The 20,037-nt window shown below is 35.1% G+C and overlaps 1 protein-coding gene across 4 annotated transcripts in view; it reads right to left on the bottom strand.

Annotated features, from left to right (window-relative positions):
* AP3B1 (adaptor related protein complex 3 subunit beta 1) overlaps positions 1 to 20,037 on the bottom strand; it is a 163,666-nt gene that overhangs the window by 62,580 nt on the left and 81,049 nt on the right. For all 4 annotated transcript variants that reach the window (XM_075020946.1, XM_075020947.1, XM_075020944.1 and 1 more), the window contains exons 15-20: positions 15,006 to 15,182; positions 10,011 to 10,197; positions 8,924 to 9,054; positions 6,622 to 6,733; positions 5,107 to 5,263; positions 2,170 to 2,344 (exon numbers count right to left, since the gene is read on the bottom strand). In XM_075020946.1, coding sequence (XP_074877047.1) covers positions 2,170 to 2,344; positions 5,107 to 5,263; positions 6,622 to 6,733; positions 8,924 to 9,054; positions 10,011 to 10,197; positions 15,006 to 15,182 — 939 coding nt within the window. The remainder of the gene's footprint in view (positions 1 to 2,169; positions 2,345 to 5,106; positions 5,264 to 6,621; positions 6,734 to 8,923; positions 9,055 to 10,010; positions 10,198 to 15,005; positions 15,183 to 20,037) is intronic.

The raw sequence follows: 20,037 nt of genomic DNA, 5'->3' as shown, positions 1-20,037 counted from the left end.
TAAAAGCTTTGCAATTTTTCACTTCTACCCTTTGACTCTGATCAAGTCTTCTGTCAATTCCTTATAAATACTTTTTGTTCCTAACACACTTCTTTTTAGGCTCTTCTTACTCAAGTAAGACTTCAGGACTACTGCAATGTTCCTTCTCTTCTCTTAAAAACCAAGGGCTTGACAATTTTCCATTGACTTCAACAAAACAATCCCAAGCTTCTTGGACATTCCGGTTCTTATATTATTCAGTATATTTGGCTTCACACATTCTTGACTGTCATTTTAAAATAGAAAAAGCTGCTTTACGCTAGTAGTCCTTACATACCTGTGAAAGAACCAGAACAGTTTAGGTAACTGTAGTGAAAGAAACCGTGAACAATGGCACTGATATCCTGAGAAAAATGGACAAATGCAGCAGAGAGAAGACACTATTGTTTGAATATGGTTTTGCAGTGGCTGCTCAGAACTAAGCAGGTAAGAGTACCTATTACTTTCTGGTGAAAAAATACTGTGCCAATATGAGATGCTGCAAACTGTTAGATTTAATTCATGTCCCATCTAGTGTCAATGGAGTTTATTCTGAGATGATTTAGGTTACATTTGTTGTCCTAACGTTTTTTTGCAAGATCCGGTTTGGCTTCTCTACTAGAAAAAACTGTGACACAGGTGTGCTACCCAGTGTGGTATTTGGGCAGGAAACAATGATCAAACCCTGGAAACACACCTCCATTTCTCAAATGCTACAGTCTCATTTCATCTTTTGTTCTACTTTGTAGAAGGGAATAGACTAGAAGTCAAGGTTACAACTCAGAGTTCCTAGGTGGACCTATAAAGTTACAAAACGAAGACCATGTACAACATAAGTTAAAGATTTAAAGAAATAGAGAGCCTTACCTCCACAATTAAAGGAAACACACACTGAAACAGCTTACAAAAGTTACAGTCTTCCCTGTTAACTGTTCAAAACACACCTGTCCACCAGCTTCTACAATTGCATCAAATGCAACAAACAATGTCTGGTTTGACTGTTCAGCAATCTATACAGGAGTCCTGACCGAAATGTCTGGGCTTAATTTAAAATGCATCAGAGCATCACTTAATTTTCAAAACCACATATCAGTATTAAAATGGAAACCTCTGAACTACAATTCTACCCTTCAATTTTTTAATAAAATACATAGGAAGAAATGCACAGGAACTATTTGATGAGAGAAAAATAACTTTCAGAAATTCTTTTACTCTTCTACCTTAACAGATTTAGCATAAAGTTCCTCATCTATTTGTTTTTTTTAAATGAAAGGCAGGTAAACAGAAACCAATTCATGCTATTAGCTTTAGCTCTATAATGCTAGCTTGAGTATAATGAATTTTTAACCTCTTTTTCTTCACCAAGGTAAGCAATTAAAACTTAGCTGACACATGAATGGCTCTGTTGAACACTTTTGCATCTTTACACATTTCTGAAACCAATTTAGAAAAGATGTGTTTGAAAATTTGCTACTTCATAAATGTTGTAAGCAAGCTAATACAATTTGAAGTAGTGGAACCCTTTATAAGCTTTATTCCTATCAAACACAGAGGGCAATAAAAAGTTGATTACTCTTAAGAATATTAATTCTACTAGTCTATGCATACACCTCAAGTATAGATGCATTAACTGCACTATTCTCAATTTTAACAGGAAATCTTAAACAAAGCTAGTGGTTCTACTAGAATGCCTTCAAACTCTTAAGAAACAATGTACTAACATTTGTTTCTTGGTTTTGTTTCCTGTTGGACCCAGGTCCTGTAGTAGCTATGCTTTAAGATCCCATTTTAATATAATAATCACCCCAAATCAGGATACTATTTTTGTGAACTACCCATGTACTATGCTTTCATCAGTTCAACAGTAATCTAAAAAAAATAATTTAATTCTATTATTTTTCATTTATCTGGAGTTAAAATATAATTAAAACCAAAATATGCTTTTCGTTATAAAACACTCTTACTTGCTTAAACTATCAAACTGCTTTGGGATTGGTCTTTTTATGGAAGTTCAAAAGTTTTTTCAGAAATTCTGGGTTTTAGATATCCATAAAACCACTACCCATCTCCATTCCTGCAGAAAGAAATGTGTAGACATGGTTCGATGCATCTTTTCATATTTTATAGGTTTTTTTTAAAAACATCTTTTACCTTACTAGAGGTAGCATTTCTAGATTTTCCAGACTCAGAGTCACTTTTAGAGTCTGATTCTGCCTCAGAGTCTGAAGAATTTTCTTCTGATGAAGCAGACTCTGTATCAGAGGAATCTGATGGCCTTCTCTTTCCGGAGATCCCCTTTGCTTTCTTTTTAATGTCCTCTGAATCACTACATATTGAAAAAAAAAATTAAGAAACGTGTAAAAACACCAAAGGAATCTGCTTAGGCAATATCCTACAATAACATTTCAAAGTTTTATTAGATGAGTTTTAAGTCAGTGTTTCTTCATGATAAAAACTCATCTAAGATGGCAGAAGTAGTCACTTATTTAAGGGTACACAAAATTGTTCTATCACATTACACAATAAATCACCACATATAATCTAAACCAGCGAAACAGCTAAACAAAAATGTGAACATATTAAATATTAAAAACATTATTTCCATGCATCAAGCTTCTGACATTTCAAAAAGAAGTGCAGATGCCCTTTTGTATAAAGAAACTTTCAGACTATTCCACCTATGATTAACAGAATCTTCATGGGTTTTAAGATGTTTTTGCAAAGTAATATTGCTTTAAAAAAAAAAAAATCAATGCATTGAATTTATTCTTTTGTTAATTCTTCTAAATCAAACTACCTAGAAATAAGACCTATAATATCTATACATTTTTCAACCCATTAACATTTTCAACCCATACAGAAGAGCTATTACATTCTGACTACCTTTGGTCACACTGAGTACCTGACATCTAATGGACTTCAGAGACACTATTCTTCACACAGTGAAGTTCAGTGCACCCTGGCAATGTTGGATTATGTTGCTCTGTGCTAACAGCTACTAAGTATTATTAAAATTTGCCTTGTTGGCTTTTAATAATACTATAACTACCAATTAGTAGATTACCCTTTTGTCTCAAGGGGAGTTACTATCTAGAAATATTGCAGGAAATGAAAATTGTTTTCTAATAGTTATCATGGAGCAGATAAATTAGTATTGCATATAGAAAAAAAACCCTCTGTTCTTGGATCTGCAAGCAACCATTTTATACTTCCAGATCAGGTGTTTCATACACCACCTGATTCAGCTTCCTCCCCAAGACAATAAATTGGTTACTAAAGTACTTGAAGGGTAACAAGGTCAACAATAATTAAACAAATCCAGACCACTCAACTTGAGAGTCCCTTTGGACTTAAATTAAGTTGTTACACATTTTTCCTTAGCTTTAGGAGAAGTACAAAAGAATGTACTACTCTGCATTCCTGTTTGAGATAGCAATGTTTTTAGAAGTGAAAAGTACAAAGAAGGGGAATTGTACAATCTAATGTGGCAGAAAGGATAATAGGGCAATGTCTTCCTCCTCCCAAGAATTTCCCAGGACTGAATTGCCTAAATCAAATTTAATCAACATTAGTAAAAATCAATATTAACATTTAAGCCATGCTAATAATGCCTACCCATGTAACTGAAGTTGAAATCAACCCCCCAAATTTTAGTCAAAAGCATTTTTTTCTGAAAGCAGCAAACTTGAAGCTTGCAAAGCTAAACATGAAACAAGAGTACACTTCACAAAAAGTCTAATGTAGCATATCTGATTGTTAAAATTATGGTGAAAAAATAGGTACTATCAAAGTAACATTTCAATATGACATTTAAAAACTTGTTTAAGGTCAAGGAGCTAAACATGAAAATTCACTAGTGTATACTGTTTAAGGTTTCTTCTTCGTGATATATAACACAGCTACTGACAAAATTATATACATTTCCTTCATTGCCATTGAACAGAAGGTGTAGTTGCATCAAGAAATAAGTTATTGTGAACCCATTATATAAATGAAGTAAGTTGTTTTTCAACAATTCATCTTTAGCTTATCTTTAAAACTCGATTTGAAGATTAAAAATGTTACTTTACCATACATCAGCCAGTTTTGATGTGTAATCATTGTTTACCTTACTGCTTAAAATTTCAGATGTTATTCTAATGAAAAGAATTTACTGGTAACTAGCTTTTTAACTTCGCGATGATGAAAAGCCTGTATTAATTTAACCTACAGATTTCATTTGTTCTGTACAGGAAAAACAATATAAATCACTTTTAAAATCATTAAATCTTGACTTAAATTAATAAAGTCATAATTAGGGCATTATGCTGTGTTTGTTATGGAAGTGGCAAGGCGAGCTGCTTTAATTACTGTCTGTAATAAAAGGAGCAGAGTGCGTACTGCGCGCCAATCAGCGCTGTCAGCCACGACTGAGCTGAGCTGCAAACTCATCAAGTGAGCTGGCAGCAGACTACAGAGTAAAGGGCGATCATGTCTGCAGAGGCCACTTGCTGACAGCAGTGGAAGAAACAGATTCATACAATCCAAGGTATTAGCCCCAATTACTCAAAATTTTAATGATACTTTAATACATGATAATGCTGTTGATAATGGGCAATCTTAAAAAGCGCTAACACTTAAATATCTTATGACCGTTTCCCTTCACAGCCCTTGCCTCTAATATTTGGATCATAATCTTTTTAATATAACATTATTTAGAAAAATCAATTGTCTTAGTTACATAATGGCAAAGTGTTGAAGGACTTAATTTTAGCTCTCAGCAAAATTGCTGCAAAGGGTAATTAAGTGTTTCACACAACTGTTTGATCACTTATTCAGCCTCCCAAGGTTACACCAATTTTCAAAAAGCCACCCAAGATTTTACTGAAGTCAGAAATTAATTCTAAACATAAGAGTATTCTGATTAATGAAAATATGAACCCAGTTCATACACTGAGTATTACTGGCATACACTGAAACAGGAGACATCACTCCTTGACCAATACAGCCCCCCAAAAAGCTAATTAAAGGCTTAGCAGACTGTTCACAGTGAGACTGCTTTATCAGCTAGTATCACAGAAAATTAAAACCATACAAACGTATACCTACCTTTCAGCAGCACCTCTAGATATTTTCTTTGCAGTACTTTCTTTGCTGTCTGATTCACTATCACTTGATTCTTCACTGGAAGAGGAACTCCCACTACTCTCATCACTGCTGCCTTCCTCCTTATCTTCCTTCTCACTTTCACTGCCAGACTCGCTCTCTGAAGTAAAAACAACTCTCACAATTTTTTTCTAAATATCTTACATAATTAGTATTTTAAGATCCAATTGAAAGCTTTAGCATCATTTACCCTGTGTGAAAAGCAGGCAAGAAAATCACTTTCCCCTAATGTTTACAAATTTTTGTTGGTTAAAGACCTGTCCTCTTCAGCCTAAAGTATTATACTTTATCAAATTGGAAACCTAATAATAAATTAATTGCATGTGGATTCTCCAAAATTACATAACCCTATCAGGAGTTGGAGATGACCTCAAATTCTCTATCTATACATCCACTTAACTGCAAGATTATCTTTTCAACCAATTGCTTAATTAGATAATCTGTTCTTGAATACTGATAGTGATGATGATTTAATCACTGATTTAAACAAATTATTCATCCTCTAAATCATATAGTTAACAAATATTTGAATATCTGAAGTGAATATATTCTTCTCTTGCTTCAGAGATCATTAATTTCAGTGATACAATTCTTAAGCACTTCTTTTGCATCTTTCCTCAGTTTAAGAATGAGAGGGAACAAACTCCATATTCAGATTTTAAGGTGCCCCTCTTCCATTCAACTAGATGCTGATCATTCTTTCAAGTCTCTAATGCTAAACATCTTGTGTGTCTAAAGTCTAGACCTGGGAGAATGATGTTCTTCACTACATCTGAACTATATTAACATCTACTGAAATGGCTGTCTTGGGGAACTGCCTATCTGGCATTAAGCGGGAGACTGGTCAAAAGAACCTTTGCTCACTGGACTTGACAGGCAGCTGTCAGTTATCTTCTCCATCACCACCCCCATTATAATAAATAGAAAACGTAGTGTAAAACTTAAGAGCAATACTTTAACATAGTTTACTGAATAAACCCCATGAAAGACTATACGGTTAAACAAGTTTGGCTGTTTATGAACACAACAGCACATGCTATCAAAATGGTACTTCATCAACAACAAATTCCAAAAAACCTTCAAGACTTATGGCTCCCAACAACCAAGCATGCAGGCACTCTTCCCACAAAAGGTTAGGTGCCTTTAGTTTTAATTGGAGTTACAAACTCTCACTATCCTTACGAGACTCAAAACAAGATAAAAATAGCATGCCAGCTTTTTAAATTGGGAAACAAATCAAAGTCTAACCCATTTAATGAACACACAAGCCATATCTGTAAAATTAGCTGTTATTGCACAGCTACAGTGACCCAACTCACTCCCTGCCCCCAATTTCCTGATTTTATACATAGCTCTGGCTTTTTTTGAATTTTTTTCTGATTCTTTTTAAGTAGTGGCCAGTTCTGAAGATAGAGTTCTTCAAGCAGGGGAGATGCAAGTTGCTTTCCAAACACCTACCTGACGCACTGGTACTGCTAGACTCATCTTCATCCTCTTCTGATTCAGAGTAGAACTTTTCAGTAGGTTTCTCTTTCTTTGTCTTACCTAGAATTCCCGTCCATTCCTTTGCCTGTAAATAAATTTCAACTTAAAGTTTACTTTTACAACCAGCAATACAAAAATATACACACAACAGGGCAAAGAATAACATTCGCAGTAGTAGTATTAAGCAGTTTCTAAATAAATCCTCTAAGCAAGTCAAGAGAAACTGTTAAACTCTTACTTTACACAATTAGGAGAACTAAAAGTTTTGTACATACCTATAGAAGGTGAGATATGTCTATTAGAGAGTTTAGAAAAAGATTTACTAAGGCAGATTAAAAGCATCAGTAACCATAAATAAATTCCTATACCAAAAGAACTTGAACTCTGAGAGTTTTATCTCTAGATCCAGCTAAGTTTAGCCTATGACTAGAATGAAGGGTAAATATGGCTAGTCACCACCTTTATCATCCCAAGTTTTAAGGGGAAAACAGATGTGGACCCAATAGACACAGAAGTTCCAGCAGCCACAGAAGAATTATATTTCACTTCCTTTGCAGTTGTCCAAATAACAGTAATTCTTACCATGAAGATAATAGCAGAATGTGGCAATACTTTGGCCAGACTTTTTTTTCTTTCAATATCCCCCTATACTACTAGAGAAGCAGAAGAAAAACTCAGGCCAGGAAAAAAAGCAAATAGGCAAACAACTAAATCAACAGAGTGATACAGGTCTGCCTCAGTGACTGCTCTGACCTGGAATAAGACTAACTTTTGAAAGAGCTCTAACAGTGACCTGCAATGATGTACAGCTCTAGAGACACACTGGCTTACTCTTAAACACCAAAAGCTGCTAAAGCTTTGTAATGCTCCATACAGCAACTGGTATTTTAAAAAGCCAATATTCTTTTGGGTATAAACAACTATTTAATTGTGGATTGCAGCTTAACAACTCAGCTTCACTCACATACATTGCGTAGGCACATGCAGTATTAGAGGAACTACAAAATTAATGACAATGAGACACTCTCCAAAGAAAACATTTGCAAAAAAACATGGGGAAAAGATTTTCATGTTTGTTTTGAAGGTTTAAATGGATGAAGGGAGATGTTTTCTATTACGTGGTAGATGGATGTTACTCCATTTGATCAATTTCCTGCAATACTTTTTGTTTTTATGGACAAAGGCACCTCCGCACATTCTTTCGTGCCAACCCTATCATTTATAATCCCCTGTTTGAGCTGACTGCCTTCAGATTCTCCCCATAAAAGCTTTCAGAAGTTTGTACACAAATACCTCTTTTCCTGAAATGTATATAAGAAGGTAGACAAGTAATATTAAAGTACTAAGGAGAAATGCTTGTTCTACCACATTGCAGTTCACTGGCTTCTGCAAGTTATACCTATTTTTTAGAATTTTCTCTAGCTTTTCTACGCCTAACATCTTATATGTAAATTATTTTATGTGCGATTTACTGTAGAAGTTGGCTTATGACAAGGACCATGTGCTTTTCTAGGTATACCTGTTACAACGACATACCTCCAGGAGCACCATCAGCATACTCTATTCCAATACGTTTATATTTCTGTTACTGTTCAATAGCTTTCACTGACATTTAGTAGGACTCTGGTACCAGAACATGACTTTGCCTCAGAGTTTACAATTCAGTAAGAAAAAGTTATTGGTAGTAGTAGACCAGCCCTGTAATGTCAACAAATGACTAGTGCACTAATAGATGACATTTTCCTATTATAAACTTTCCTAATTCTCTTCAGATCATCTGAAATGTAAACCCTGGTCTCTTGCAAATGTTACACTTTGAAACATACATAATTTTCCCCCCTGCCACTGCCTTTTGCTTATATTATCTATTTCTCCTGTTTAGACTTGGATTTGTACATGAACAAACCTCCGCTGCCCTCCTACTTCAGCAGTACAGCTACACTCGTCATTAACAGCAATTAACATACTGCAGCACAGCAAATATAAAAGCTATGAAATCAAAAGTGAGATGGAGGGGAAAAAAGCCTATTTAATCCACGAGTGAAGCAGAAGTGGCCTACAGTTCATCCACTTCCCTCATTGAAAAGAAAACAGCAAGCATCGTGCAGGTTTCCAAATGTTCCATTTCCAAGCTAAAATAAGCAACACGGATGTTCACATGCATCAACAGTTTTCAGTACAGCATACAGATAGTATTTAAATACTTGTATTTTAGGCTAATATTCTATATTGACAAGTGCCTTCAGCAAAGTTACTTTTAATGATGCTGACGTACCAACTCGGCTACGTCGACATTTCGGACGGAGGGGTCAGGCGCCACCTTTGGCCAGTCGGACAGCTCCAGGTAGCCGGTGGCTCGGCTGTTCAGTGTGTGAGACAAGGTGCCAAGCTGGAAATGATCCCGATCTATTAAAAAAAAGGAGGGAGGGGAGAAATACACAAACACCATGAGCTCTACCACAAAGAGCAATCTTAATCAGGGCTAAAGGTAATTGCCATTATATTACCTCAAATGTCATGGAATAAATATAAACTAGGAAGCTCTTCATAGGTCAAAAAACTGATTTCAGTCCATAGATTACAATAATCTCCCCCATAATGGTCAATAAAAAAGCTAATCAGTCAGTGTGTTTAGAGGTGTTGCTCTGAAATGTAGCTTCTCTAAAAATTACTTTACTGTGAATATTAAGAATGACAGCACAGTTAAACAATCCATATACATGTCTTGGCACAAACACATCCAGAATTTTAATAGTTTTTCTTCAAAATGGAGCTCCTTTTAGAGCTTCAAAACTGGGACTAAGTATGAAAATTAAAACTGCAAATCGTCACAATAACAGAGCATTTTTAATTAAGATAACCTGATAACCTTTCAATTTGAGAAGACAGACAATGGTTCTTACTTGTAAAAAGACAGAGAAAATGCACAGGGAAAATTATGACTTTGAAGAAAAATAATAAAACCCTAATCTTTTGAGATTCAATTTATTTCAGATTCATAAAACGTTTGCAAATACTCACATTAACAATCTTCTATTAAAGTCCAGATAAAAGACTAGAGCTATTTTCCTAAACTGAAGAATAGTTTTCCTCAGAAGACACACCTTCTGTTATTTAAATCAAATTTAAAATCCACATGAATAGAAATGGATCAGTTTGTCAGGGTTTATCATCACAGAAATGCACTGTCTTTGCACCATGCAAACCTTGCTTGCTGAAAAGCAAGCAAGCAGAGCGAGTATCCTTGCATATTAATCATTTGTATTTGCTAAGTGACACAATTTGTGAGCATATTTGAAATAGAACAGGCTGCCACATTCCTTTACACAATGAACATTTCCCAAATGATTTTGGCATTATACCTTTAAAAGGAGACTCAAGCAATGGGGCAGGTTTCTGTGCCAGAAATATTTTTTTGGCATATTTGCTTAAAGCTCCACTCTTCTCATTCGGAACAATAAGCTGCCTAATAAATCTTGTACGGTCTCTGATGTCGTAGCTTTGATCATACTTGCCGAGATTTAATACGTACTGGGTAAGCAATTTTGTCTGTGGAAAAAACCAGGATAAGAACAGAATACAAGTTATTTATGATTATTGATAACTCTGGATAAACATATTTAAAGAGGTAATAAAAATGAATGGTTATGTCAAACAAATGTTGTTCCACAGGGAATATGCATTTCTAAAGCTGCAAATAGAATTCTGCAGCCAAAGCACATGTCCTCTTCTGTATTGGGGAGGTGAATGCTGAGTACTGAGAAGCAGCCATGTGCTAGATTATTAAACTGCTGAAGTGGAAAGAAAGGCATCATTAAAAAAATAATCATATATGGCAAACCCGCTGAAGGGTCTACGTGAGGATAATGAATGTGGAAATACAACTAAAAACATGGCACTCAAAACTTAATCGGAAAAATATGCAGGACATCAAAACATCAGAGGGTATTAGGGGGCTGGCAAACTGCTTCTGCTGAGGTGTGTTTTATGAAGAGATACTGTCCCTGGCATAAGCAGTGTCTGCACTCTGACTGCACTCAGTTACTTTATCCTGAATTATGACCCATTAAAGCAGACACATGAATCACTGAACTGGATTACTGCAAATTATTTGCAGTGCATTTAGCTGTTACTTTTTCATAAAAGCAAGCTGCTGATGCCCTCTAAAAACCAGGATAAAAGACTCCTTCCATTTTTTTCTTGAAGCTTAAAGCCTCCAGTAATATCGGTCATTTATTTATTTATGTAAGAGAGCAACTTATCACAGCTTTTTACAGCATAATAGGACTTCCTAATTTGATGTCTGAGAATATTAGCATGTATTAAATAACTTTAATAATTCAGTTAAATTTTTAAAACTAAAAAAAAGAATATAAAAAATCAGGGAGGCTTTCCCAGTATCTTAGAAATAACACAGTGTAACTGGAACAATAGTGCTGAACAGACTTGTATCCATTAGATACATTTGAAAGAAGTATGCCACTTTCTTTACATACAAGCAAACAGGAAAAACAGCAAAAATAATATACCATTATAAGGAAGTAAATTTTTAGTATTTTAACTCATAACTATTGAATAACACAGGGTTAAAAATGTGTTGTCAAGGAGGATTTCTTTTCTTTACACAAAGAAACAACCTTGCATATATATCCTGTTTATCATGCTATTGTTATAATAATAACACAGTATCAATCATGTGAGCGGAAAAATATGTACCAAAAAAAAATCAGTCAATTTTATTATGTGCAATTTGCTAAGAAAAGTTCAGTTTAATAATTTCCACCTTGAGAATAAGTGTTAAAGTGCTTTCTAGAGATTTAAAAATACTTTTTCAGAATATTAACTCCTGTAAGTGAAATGCAGAGTAAAGAAAAAATGGTTTTAATTTGAACAACATACAATGCATGCAAGCATTTCACAAAATACCCTATGGCACCAAAGATTTGAAGAAATTAGTCATATTACATCAGAGTAACAGTAAAAGCATAGTTAAAAAATCTTTCAGTGAAACATTTTTTGTTTCTTTTTTCTCTCTGATACCCAAGGATGGTTCTGTGAAAAGATATTTTTTCCCCCAAGGTACTGTCTCAGCTCTGGGAAAGGTAAAACTTTCCTATATGTATTTCACAGCTTATTAGCAGCTATTTCTTTACCAGGGTATAAAATCTTAAACAACTGCATCAGACAGAACATACGTAATCTGCACTCATGCAGGACTTACGCTGTTCAATCGAATGAAACTGGGAGAATTCCCAAGCAGCATGAATTAAAGTAAATGAGGGATACCTCCTGCAGCCCTTGCCTTCACTTCTCCTTTGCAAAACAAAACAAGACTTCTTGCTGTCATGGCAGAAAGCTCAGCAGAATGGATCACAAAAACCAGTTGTCTTTGCTTATGAATTGCTATAGGGATGGGAAATGTTGGTGGGCACTTCTTTAATGAGCATTGATGGAATTAGATGAAGAGTTGATCCTGAAAGACTGCATTTTCTTTAATGGGATCATTTGCTCCAGGATCCTTTTCCTCCTACCTTCCTCCCCCCTAAAATATCTTTTCCATATCGTCCAATACAGATAAAGATGCAACAAATTTATATGGAAAAATGCACCATATCTGCAAGAAGTCTCGTTGCAAGCTTCATGTATAGTATAAATAGTTTTAATGAAAACAAAAAAACGTTATTTTTTTTCTCGTCCTATGGCAACACAACCAAACAAGTAGTAAAGCTTTTCTACATGGAGGTAGCTAACAGAAACAATTAATTTTAATTAAAAAAAAAACAAAAACAAACTAATGAACATACATCAGTTTTTCCAACAAAGGAATATCCATAAGAAGCTAAAAATTATTTGAGCAAGCATATTAATTTGGTGAAATATGACAGAATCTGCTCCATAGAACAGTAAGACAAAGTATTCTGACATATGATATAATACATTATTATCATATGTCAACACAGCCTGTTATCTGGACATGCTTATTATATAGGCATAATATAATTTCTTTTATCCTCACACTGTTAGAATCTACTACTATTTTTTGTACATTTTGGTCTGGCTAACATGAAAAGAATACTTCAAGTCATCCTTCAGCAACATTTCTAGAATTTTCTAGTGGCAATAGTTCTATTTGAGAATTTAATGCCTATCCTATATCAGCAGTAATTAAACTTTTGGGAGATACCCACTTTAAAAATTTTATAATACAAGTATCACCAACAGATGAGGGTCTACAATTGGAGAGAAACAGCCATCTATCCACTTATTCATCACAGGATTTAAAGAACAATGGAAATTCTTGCAAAAAATCCTGAATCTTAAAAAGCATTCCTGAGAATATGCTGCACTAAGTGTTTGAACATATGCCTAAGGAAATTATCAGGAAATACAATAATATATTTACAGAAAGGGACTACCCAAGGCAAGAGCTCTTTTCATCTGTTTAGTTGTGTTGAGCCTCTCTTGGCTATCCTACCACTACACCTCAATAAAGTGACATTGTATCTTTTATATTTTCACAACTCCAATGACTTTGGATGAAACTGATAAAGGATTCAAAAAAGTATTACATGGTAGGGTAGGATACAGGGGGTGAACACATGGGAATGAGGAAAGATGGACAGACTGACAACTGAGCAGTCAAGTGTACAAGATTTGCCTTCAAGTTTGAAAAGTTAGACTGAAAAATGGCCGGACTTTTTAGGAACTGAAGTCATTCCAGAAAGAAACGTTTTAATACTGAGTGAGTAAAGAAGAGTTACTCCTGGGAATAAGAATGTAGATATGGGAAGAGTGTTGCCACCTGCTAAAGGCAAAAGCATCATATTCTAGTTTGAAGGAGCTTTGAATCAACCCAAGTCATCAACCTACTCTGTCAGAAAGGAATAGCTTGACCACCTGAGAAGACAACTTATTTTTCCACAACCTAAAACTAAAACGAAAACACCCTTTGATGAAATCTATCATTTAGGAGGCAACTCAGGAGACAGTTTCTTCTGCTTTACGATCATTATTGTATTTGAATAAACAGTTATGCAACACTTATAATGATGGTTTACAATGTATTAAGATGTGAAACTGGAAAAAGAACATCACAGAAATCATCATCTCCTTGTAGGCAATCAATTTTTGGCCAAACACGGTGTTGAAAAAATCAGTGTAAAATCACAAAGATTATATGGAAAATTAGTAAATACTATGTAATGGACCAAAAGGAGACAGTTTAGATAATCAAACCAATCTTTCCTTAGCTCATTCAGCATTTTCATTAAGATGAGCACTGACAGAAAGAAGTCACCTTTCGTTACTGCCCCATTTTAGACTGCATAAGCAAAGGACAAGCATTCACTCTTATCTGAATGCATGGCAAGACAGTTCATCTCCCACATGCCCTACAGAGTAAAATCTCAGACAAATCAAGTTTGCAGTTGGATATAGCTGTCAAGGAATGAGAAGACACCACAGGTAGAGAGATACAAGATCGTGTGCTGTCCAAGCTGTTGTAAAACAAAGAGGCCTAGCAGCCCAGGAAAGTGTATACATCTCAGACAATACATTTCTTCTACATTTGGAAAAAAAAAATCTCTGATTTTACAACCTTTTACAGTAATAATTGGAATTACAGTGAAAAATGAATGTCAAAATGCTATACTCCATAGCCAGAGAGTGACAAAGTTCACAGTGCTGTCATTGAGAAGAATGAGGCAGCTGGCACCTCTCATAGCTATTGTTTTCAGCTGCCTGGAGATCCAAGTTCACCTTTTTGTACTACCTGACATTTTTAGATTATCTTTATTACTAGAGATGATCAAAACCTACCCTATCCAAAAAGTGAAGTGAAATAGTAAGAAATACAGAAAAAGAGGAAGCCGTTACTATCTTTAAGATGAGCACTGATGGAAAGACATAACGAGGCCTTTTGCTGGCATCTCCTTTTAGATACCCTGAAAAGTAATGAGCAGCTTCTTGTTCAAATTGACAATACTCCCTTTAAAATTCTGGTCTTAGATCCAGAAAACAGCAAATCACACTAGGAAAATCTCCTATTTGATATTAGTAATACCATTTACAAATCTTTCCTATTTATATGAGTTTAAAAAATCCACAATTTCCCCAAGAAAGAAAGAGGCAAAGAAAGAGTCATCTCATCACTACATTCATATTTACAATCCAGCACATACCCAAAGAGTCGTGGTTAGATTTAGTCTGTTAGATTTCTTGAAAACTGATGTTCAGCTTTTCTTCGTAGAATAATATGGACTAGTTTTGGTTACTTAAATAAATCACAACTGATCTATACAGACTGTACAAAAACCTACTGTGACTCTAAATATGTACACTTCTGAATTTAAGCTTACCTGCTTTGAGTTTGTTAAATAGAGTTTTGCACCCAAATTTAAGATCTGCAACTTTACAAGGTCATCTTCATTAGTAAAGGTCTTGGCTGTCTTTCTCAAAACATCAGGTGCGATCTTTGGAACCCGTTCACAGTACTCGCCGATGAGCCAGAGAATGCTGGCTCTGGCTACTGGAACCTGAGAAAACATTGACCACTTTAAGTTAACACATTCACAAAGATTACTTGCATACTTGTACATTTCCGTGTTCAGTAACAAATTAAACAAAATACTGTTTAAAGACAATTGCCACACAAGGAATACAGAGCCAAATCAAATACTGTTCAATACAGCCACTGTGGTAGACTGAACATTCATACAAATGTAAGATACAGACCCTGCCCCAAAACCCATGCATTATGAGTTGACAAGACAAACGGAGCAGGAATGGAAACAGAGGCACACAGAAGTGATGTGTTCATGTTCACAGTACAAGCTGGTGACAGCTGGGAAGAGAATCCAAGTCTTCGAGGTGTCATTAGGAATTTTTACCACCAGGTTATGCTAAACACCATGTTGAAACAAAACAGTGCTTTTTTATGACTATAGTAATCTAGAAATGGTTTCCAACAATATAGCTTCAAATTCTACCTATCTACTTTAAAAGCACAAGAATTTCTTTAAGACTATTGCTACGTTTCCTTCATTTTTATTTAAAATTTTATGACAGTAAGATTCATATTTTTGCAAATGTCCAAGGCTAGCTGAACACAGAATTTTGGAGACAGGAGTTCAAAATTAGGGTTCTCAATTTCTGAGTAACATCTAACCCCTCAACTGAAAACACTCTGACTAGAACTTCACACAGGTCTTATTGTTTTGGAGCTACTTGACTGTTTCACTGAAATAACTGGCAGTAGCAGTTTTTAGATGAACTCCCAGCACATAGTGCTGACTTCAAAAGCACAGTACTGTCACAGACAGAGAAGAAGCAAAATGGAAAAGCACAGAAGGAAACAGAAGCTCAAGCTCCACGCAGAGTTTAGCTAGAATTAGTCAGGAGTTAAATTAAATAATATACACACACTTCTCAAAGGTGAGCTAGCCTGTATTAGCTGGTGGTCAAATAAGAAATTGCATCTGTGTTACATACCTCCCTGAAAATACTGTTCCCCTTCCTTGAGAGGAAGGAAGAAAGTATGCGATGAGAAAATTCTTCTAGGCAGAAGCATGTCTTGCATAGCATCTAGAGACTGTGGTGCTCTCATGTTCTGTACAGACTCTTCTTGTTCAACTGATGTTGAAATGTTATGGAAAAACTGTAACTGTTCTATCCTATCAAATGACTGGCTGTAGTTTAGTAAAAAGGAAAGCTTCCAACTGTAACTGCAATTTCAGTTAATTTTGCTGCTGCTTCTAAAAAACATTTGTACTAACACTTTCCATTACTCCCTACACTACACAGTGATCTTTTTTAATAAGGTTACACTTAGGATAGTGCAAGTACTGCCTTCGGTTTCACAGGAGAAACAAGCTTTAGAAATTCAGCATTGTCATTCGCAAAGCACTAACTCCTAGCATCTTTTATATATGTTCTAATTACTTTTCCTGCATATGTCAGTTATTCATATATGAATATCTATTTCTCAGAATTACAACGGGAACCAACTATTAAGTAACCTACTCTGTATGCACATAAAAATTGGAAGTACTGCTTTCCAGTTACATTCACAAAAGGTAACAAATGCAAGTAAACTACCAAGGCTCAGGATAGCAATTCCCAAACTATGGTCCACAATCCCTAATAAATGGCCCACTAAGCCATACTAAAGAAATACTAATTACGTTCACAAGAAATTTTAATGATTAGACATGTTTTACTGCTCAAAAAAGTTTTGTAACAGCTTTGAATAAAAACCTGACAATATATGCCTCTGTACTTCATATTGTTGCAAACAGACATGCCAACCAAACTATAAACAAGCATGTCATGGGGACAACAGAGGATTGCCTCTGCTGAAAGAGAAAGCAACCAGATCATGGAAAGACAGAATATGGGAGTCCAACAACAACAACAACAAAAAATCCCCTCAAGAGATAAATGCCAATTCTGAACATGGAAAAGATATTTAAGGTAGAGGTAACATAATGTATTGACAGTGGTGTAACACAGTGATTTAACATACATAAATATACGTAAATACTGATTGAGATACAGGTGAATTTTTTTTTGTGAATTGACAAAAAATATAAATGGCCTTGGAATTTACAGTGTGAGAGAGGGGAACAAGCTAACGAACAACTGCTAAATATAAAAACTCTAAATGTAGTCACAATACGTTCACCTGTGAAATGGTAAGACTGATGCCACTACTGTACACTGGAAGGAAAGAGGTTATTTCTAATGTTCCAAAGGTTACACTGCATTAAGACCTCACTCCCAATCTATTATTTTAAATTGGGCTAAAGAATAGTAATTGAGTGGTACATTAAATTTTCCAGTATTAGAGCAGTTCAAGTTGCCTGCTGTACAGATAGATACCTCTAAATAAGAATATATAGGCAACTTCAGATTTCAGTTATGCTAGATTTATTTTTCTAAAATATTTCATTACAGACTTGTTAAAACATTAGAATTCTAGAAGAGATCACCAAGTACCACAGTATGGGCAGCAGCCTATTAGAAACATCCCTTATCCTATTATTGTCTTTTCATAAAGCAAAAATAGCTCACAGAGAAGACCTATTGCAGTAATAGTATTAATTGTGAAAGACAAACATCAGTATTGTACTCTTTCTAGTCAAACCCAGGACTACACTTTAAAACCACAATGAAATATATTTAAATATATTTAAAGAGTGTGCATTTAAGCACAGTTAACAAAACTCTTTAAAGTTTCGTCCAGGTTTCTAAAATGTAATTATTAGAGTAATAAACTAGTTTTAGAATGTAAAATAAATAGACTAAACAAAGCCTAATTTCAAAAATAGCGACAATGGAAGACAAGTAAAATTTCTCGTGAGACTCTGCCTTTTAACTAGGTGGTTAGCTTACTATGTAAATACTGTATATAAGAAACACAACTTTGTGCAACAAGAATCAGTATCAATTACAGACTCTTTGAATGAAACCCTGAGTGGAAGCCATTTTAATGGAAAGTGTGTGTTGAACTGATGAAGCCAATGTTTCTGTGTCACTGCATTAATTTGGGGCCAAAACCACAGAGTATTTTCGGACTTCTTTTTCCCTGTTTAAGTCTTCCAGTCCTCAACCATGTAATATCAAGTGCATGATCTGCAGCTGCTGTTTCCAGGCCATTCAAAACAGCAAACAAGAAATAAAGCCACTTCTACACCTTCATTGCCTTTTCCAGTATAGCTTAAGTAGGGACCTTGAATTGACAAAAATGCAGGAAATAATGCTTTCATTATTCACCCCTACTGTGCATTATCCTCAAAGGCAAACAGGATTGTAAATTACTTTGCCTGATGTTTTATTCCATGCGCCCTGAGCAAGTGGTTAAGTGTACTTTTGAAGCTTTAGTACCAGAAGGCAGTTTCTACTGCCATTTTAACCCATTACCTGTCTGGAGGAAAATAAATAAATAGTTAAAAAATAAAAAATAAAAACCAGGCAGACCTCTCCCCTCAAAGCAAGACTGGTTACTTACAGCAGTTAGAGAAAGACATTATAAAGATTTTGCAGATCACTCTAAGCAGCACAATTCAAAAACTACTGCAATTCAGCTCTAACCTTATTACACAACATACTAGGCTAAAGTACAACTTAAAACCACCAATTACAGTCATCCACATTTGTCACAAACACGAAGGGATACTCAAATTGCAAATGAGGTCTAATTCTCTGCATCCAGAAGAGAATTTGCATAGCTAACAAGTTTTTAAATTTTACTTGGTATCAGAAACGGAAAGAGGGATGAAGTTGATGTGAAATGTCAGACTGGCAGCAAGAAGAAAAGGTACACAGGAAAGAATAGGAGTAAAAGAAAAGGGGGGGGGGGGGGTTTGTTTTCAAATGGTAGATCTTTAAGGACTCTTCCATTACTTGAACCTTTACGCATTAAATTCCTTTAGAAAAGGATCTCCACTGATGACTGCCACCTGTTATATAGTGTACAGGTTTTGTTTAAATTGTGTTTTATTCAAGCTGAATATTTGCTTCAAGTTCAGTGTACAGTGTCCCTGGACACAATGTCCCAAAGGTCACATATTCCTCTCAAATTGTAAAACATTCCATAGATATTAGAGCAAGTAAAAAAATTATCAAATTATGGGAACTGTTCATTAAGGCATTACTCACATAAAGGTTTAAAAATACATTATTAAAGTATAACCTAGGGAAAGGAATGTTGCTAGAATCTGAAGCTTGCAGGACTGAAATACATATGAACATATGAATGTCATCCCTTGTGATACCTTCCCAACATTGAGAGAAAGGAGAACTTAATTAAAGTAAGCTGCCTCTGCTGTGGAGCCATATTAGGAACACAGCAATAAGCAGTATTTACATAGGAATACTGCAAAGGAACTTAAGTTTGTTATTGTTGGATGAATGGACAGAGCAGTGTCAAAAACTCCCAGTCACCTACTCTAGTAATAAGAATCCCAACCCAAACCAGTAATGAGTACTTCTTAATTGCTTCCATAAATGAGATGTTTTCCCACACATATTAAACTCTTCAAAGTTACAGAAATCTGTCTTATTTTTCTTCTAAATAGGTAACTCCTTATCCTGTCTTTATCCCATCAAGAATTGTTCCTCCTCATCTTTAGATTAGAAAACACTGCAGACTTCTCTCATATTCTCACTCATATTCTAGAAAGAACTAGGAATAAGGCTGTAATGAAAACCAAGGATGCCAGAATTCGCCAGCTACCAAGAGAAAAAAAACATGCTTTAGTAGTACTATAAGAGAAAGCCTGGAATAAAATCACACCAGAACTACAAGATTCCCATCACCTAGAATGCAATCATTTCTGGGTACAATGTACCACCATAAATTATCATTCTAAAGAAAAAAAAAAGCAGAAA

The sequence above is a fragment of the Buteo buteo genome, chromosome Z (assembly GCF_964188355.1).
Source record: "Buteo buteo chromosome Z, bButBut1.hap1.1, whole genome shotgun sequence".
In the NCBI taxonomy this organism is placed as follows: Eukaryota; Metazoa; Chordata; class Aves; order Accipitriformes; family Accipitridae; genus Buteo; species Buteo buteo.
The sequence above is the reverse complement of the archived record's forward strand: the minus strand, read 5'-3'. Positions and strand labels throughout refer to the sequence as shown.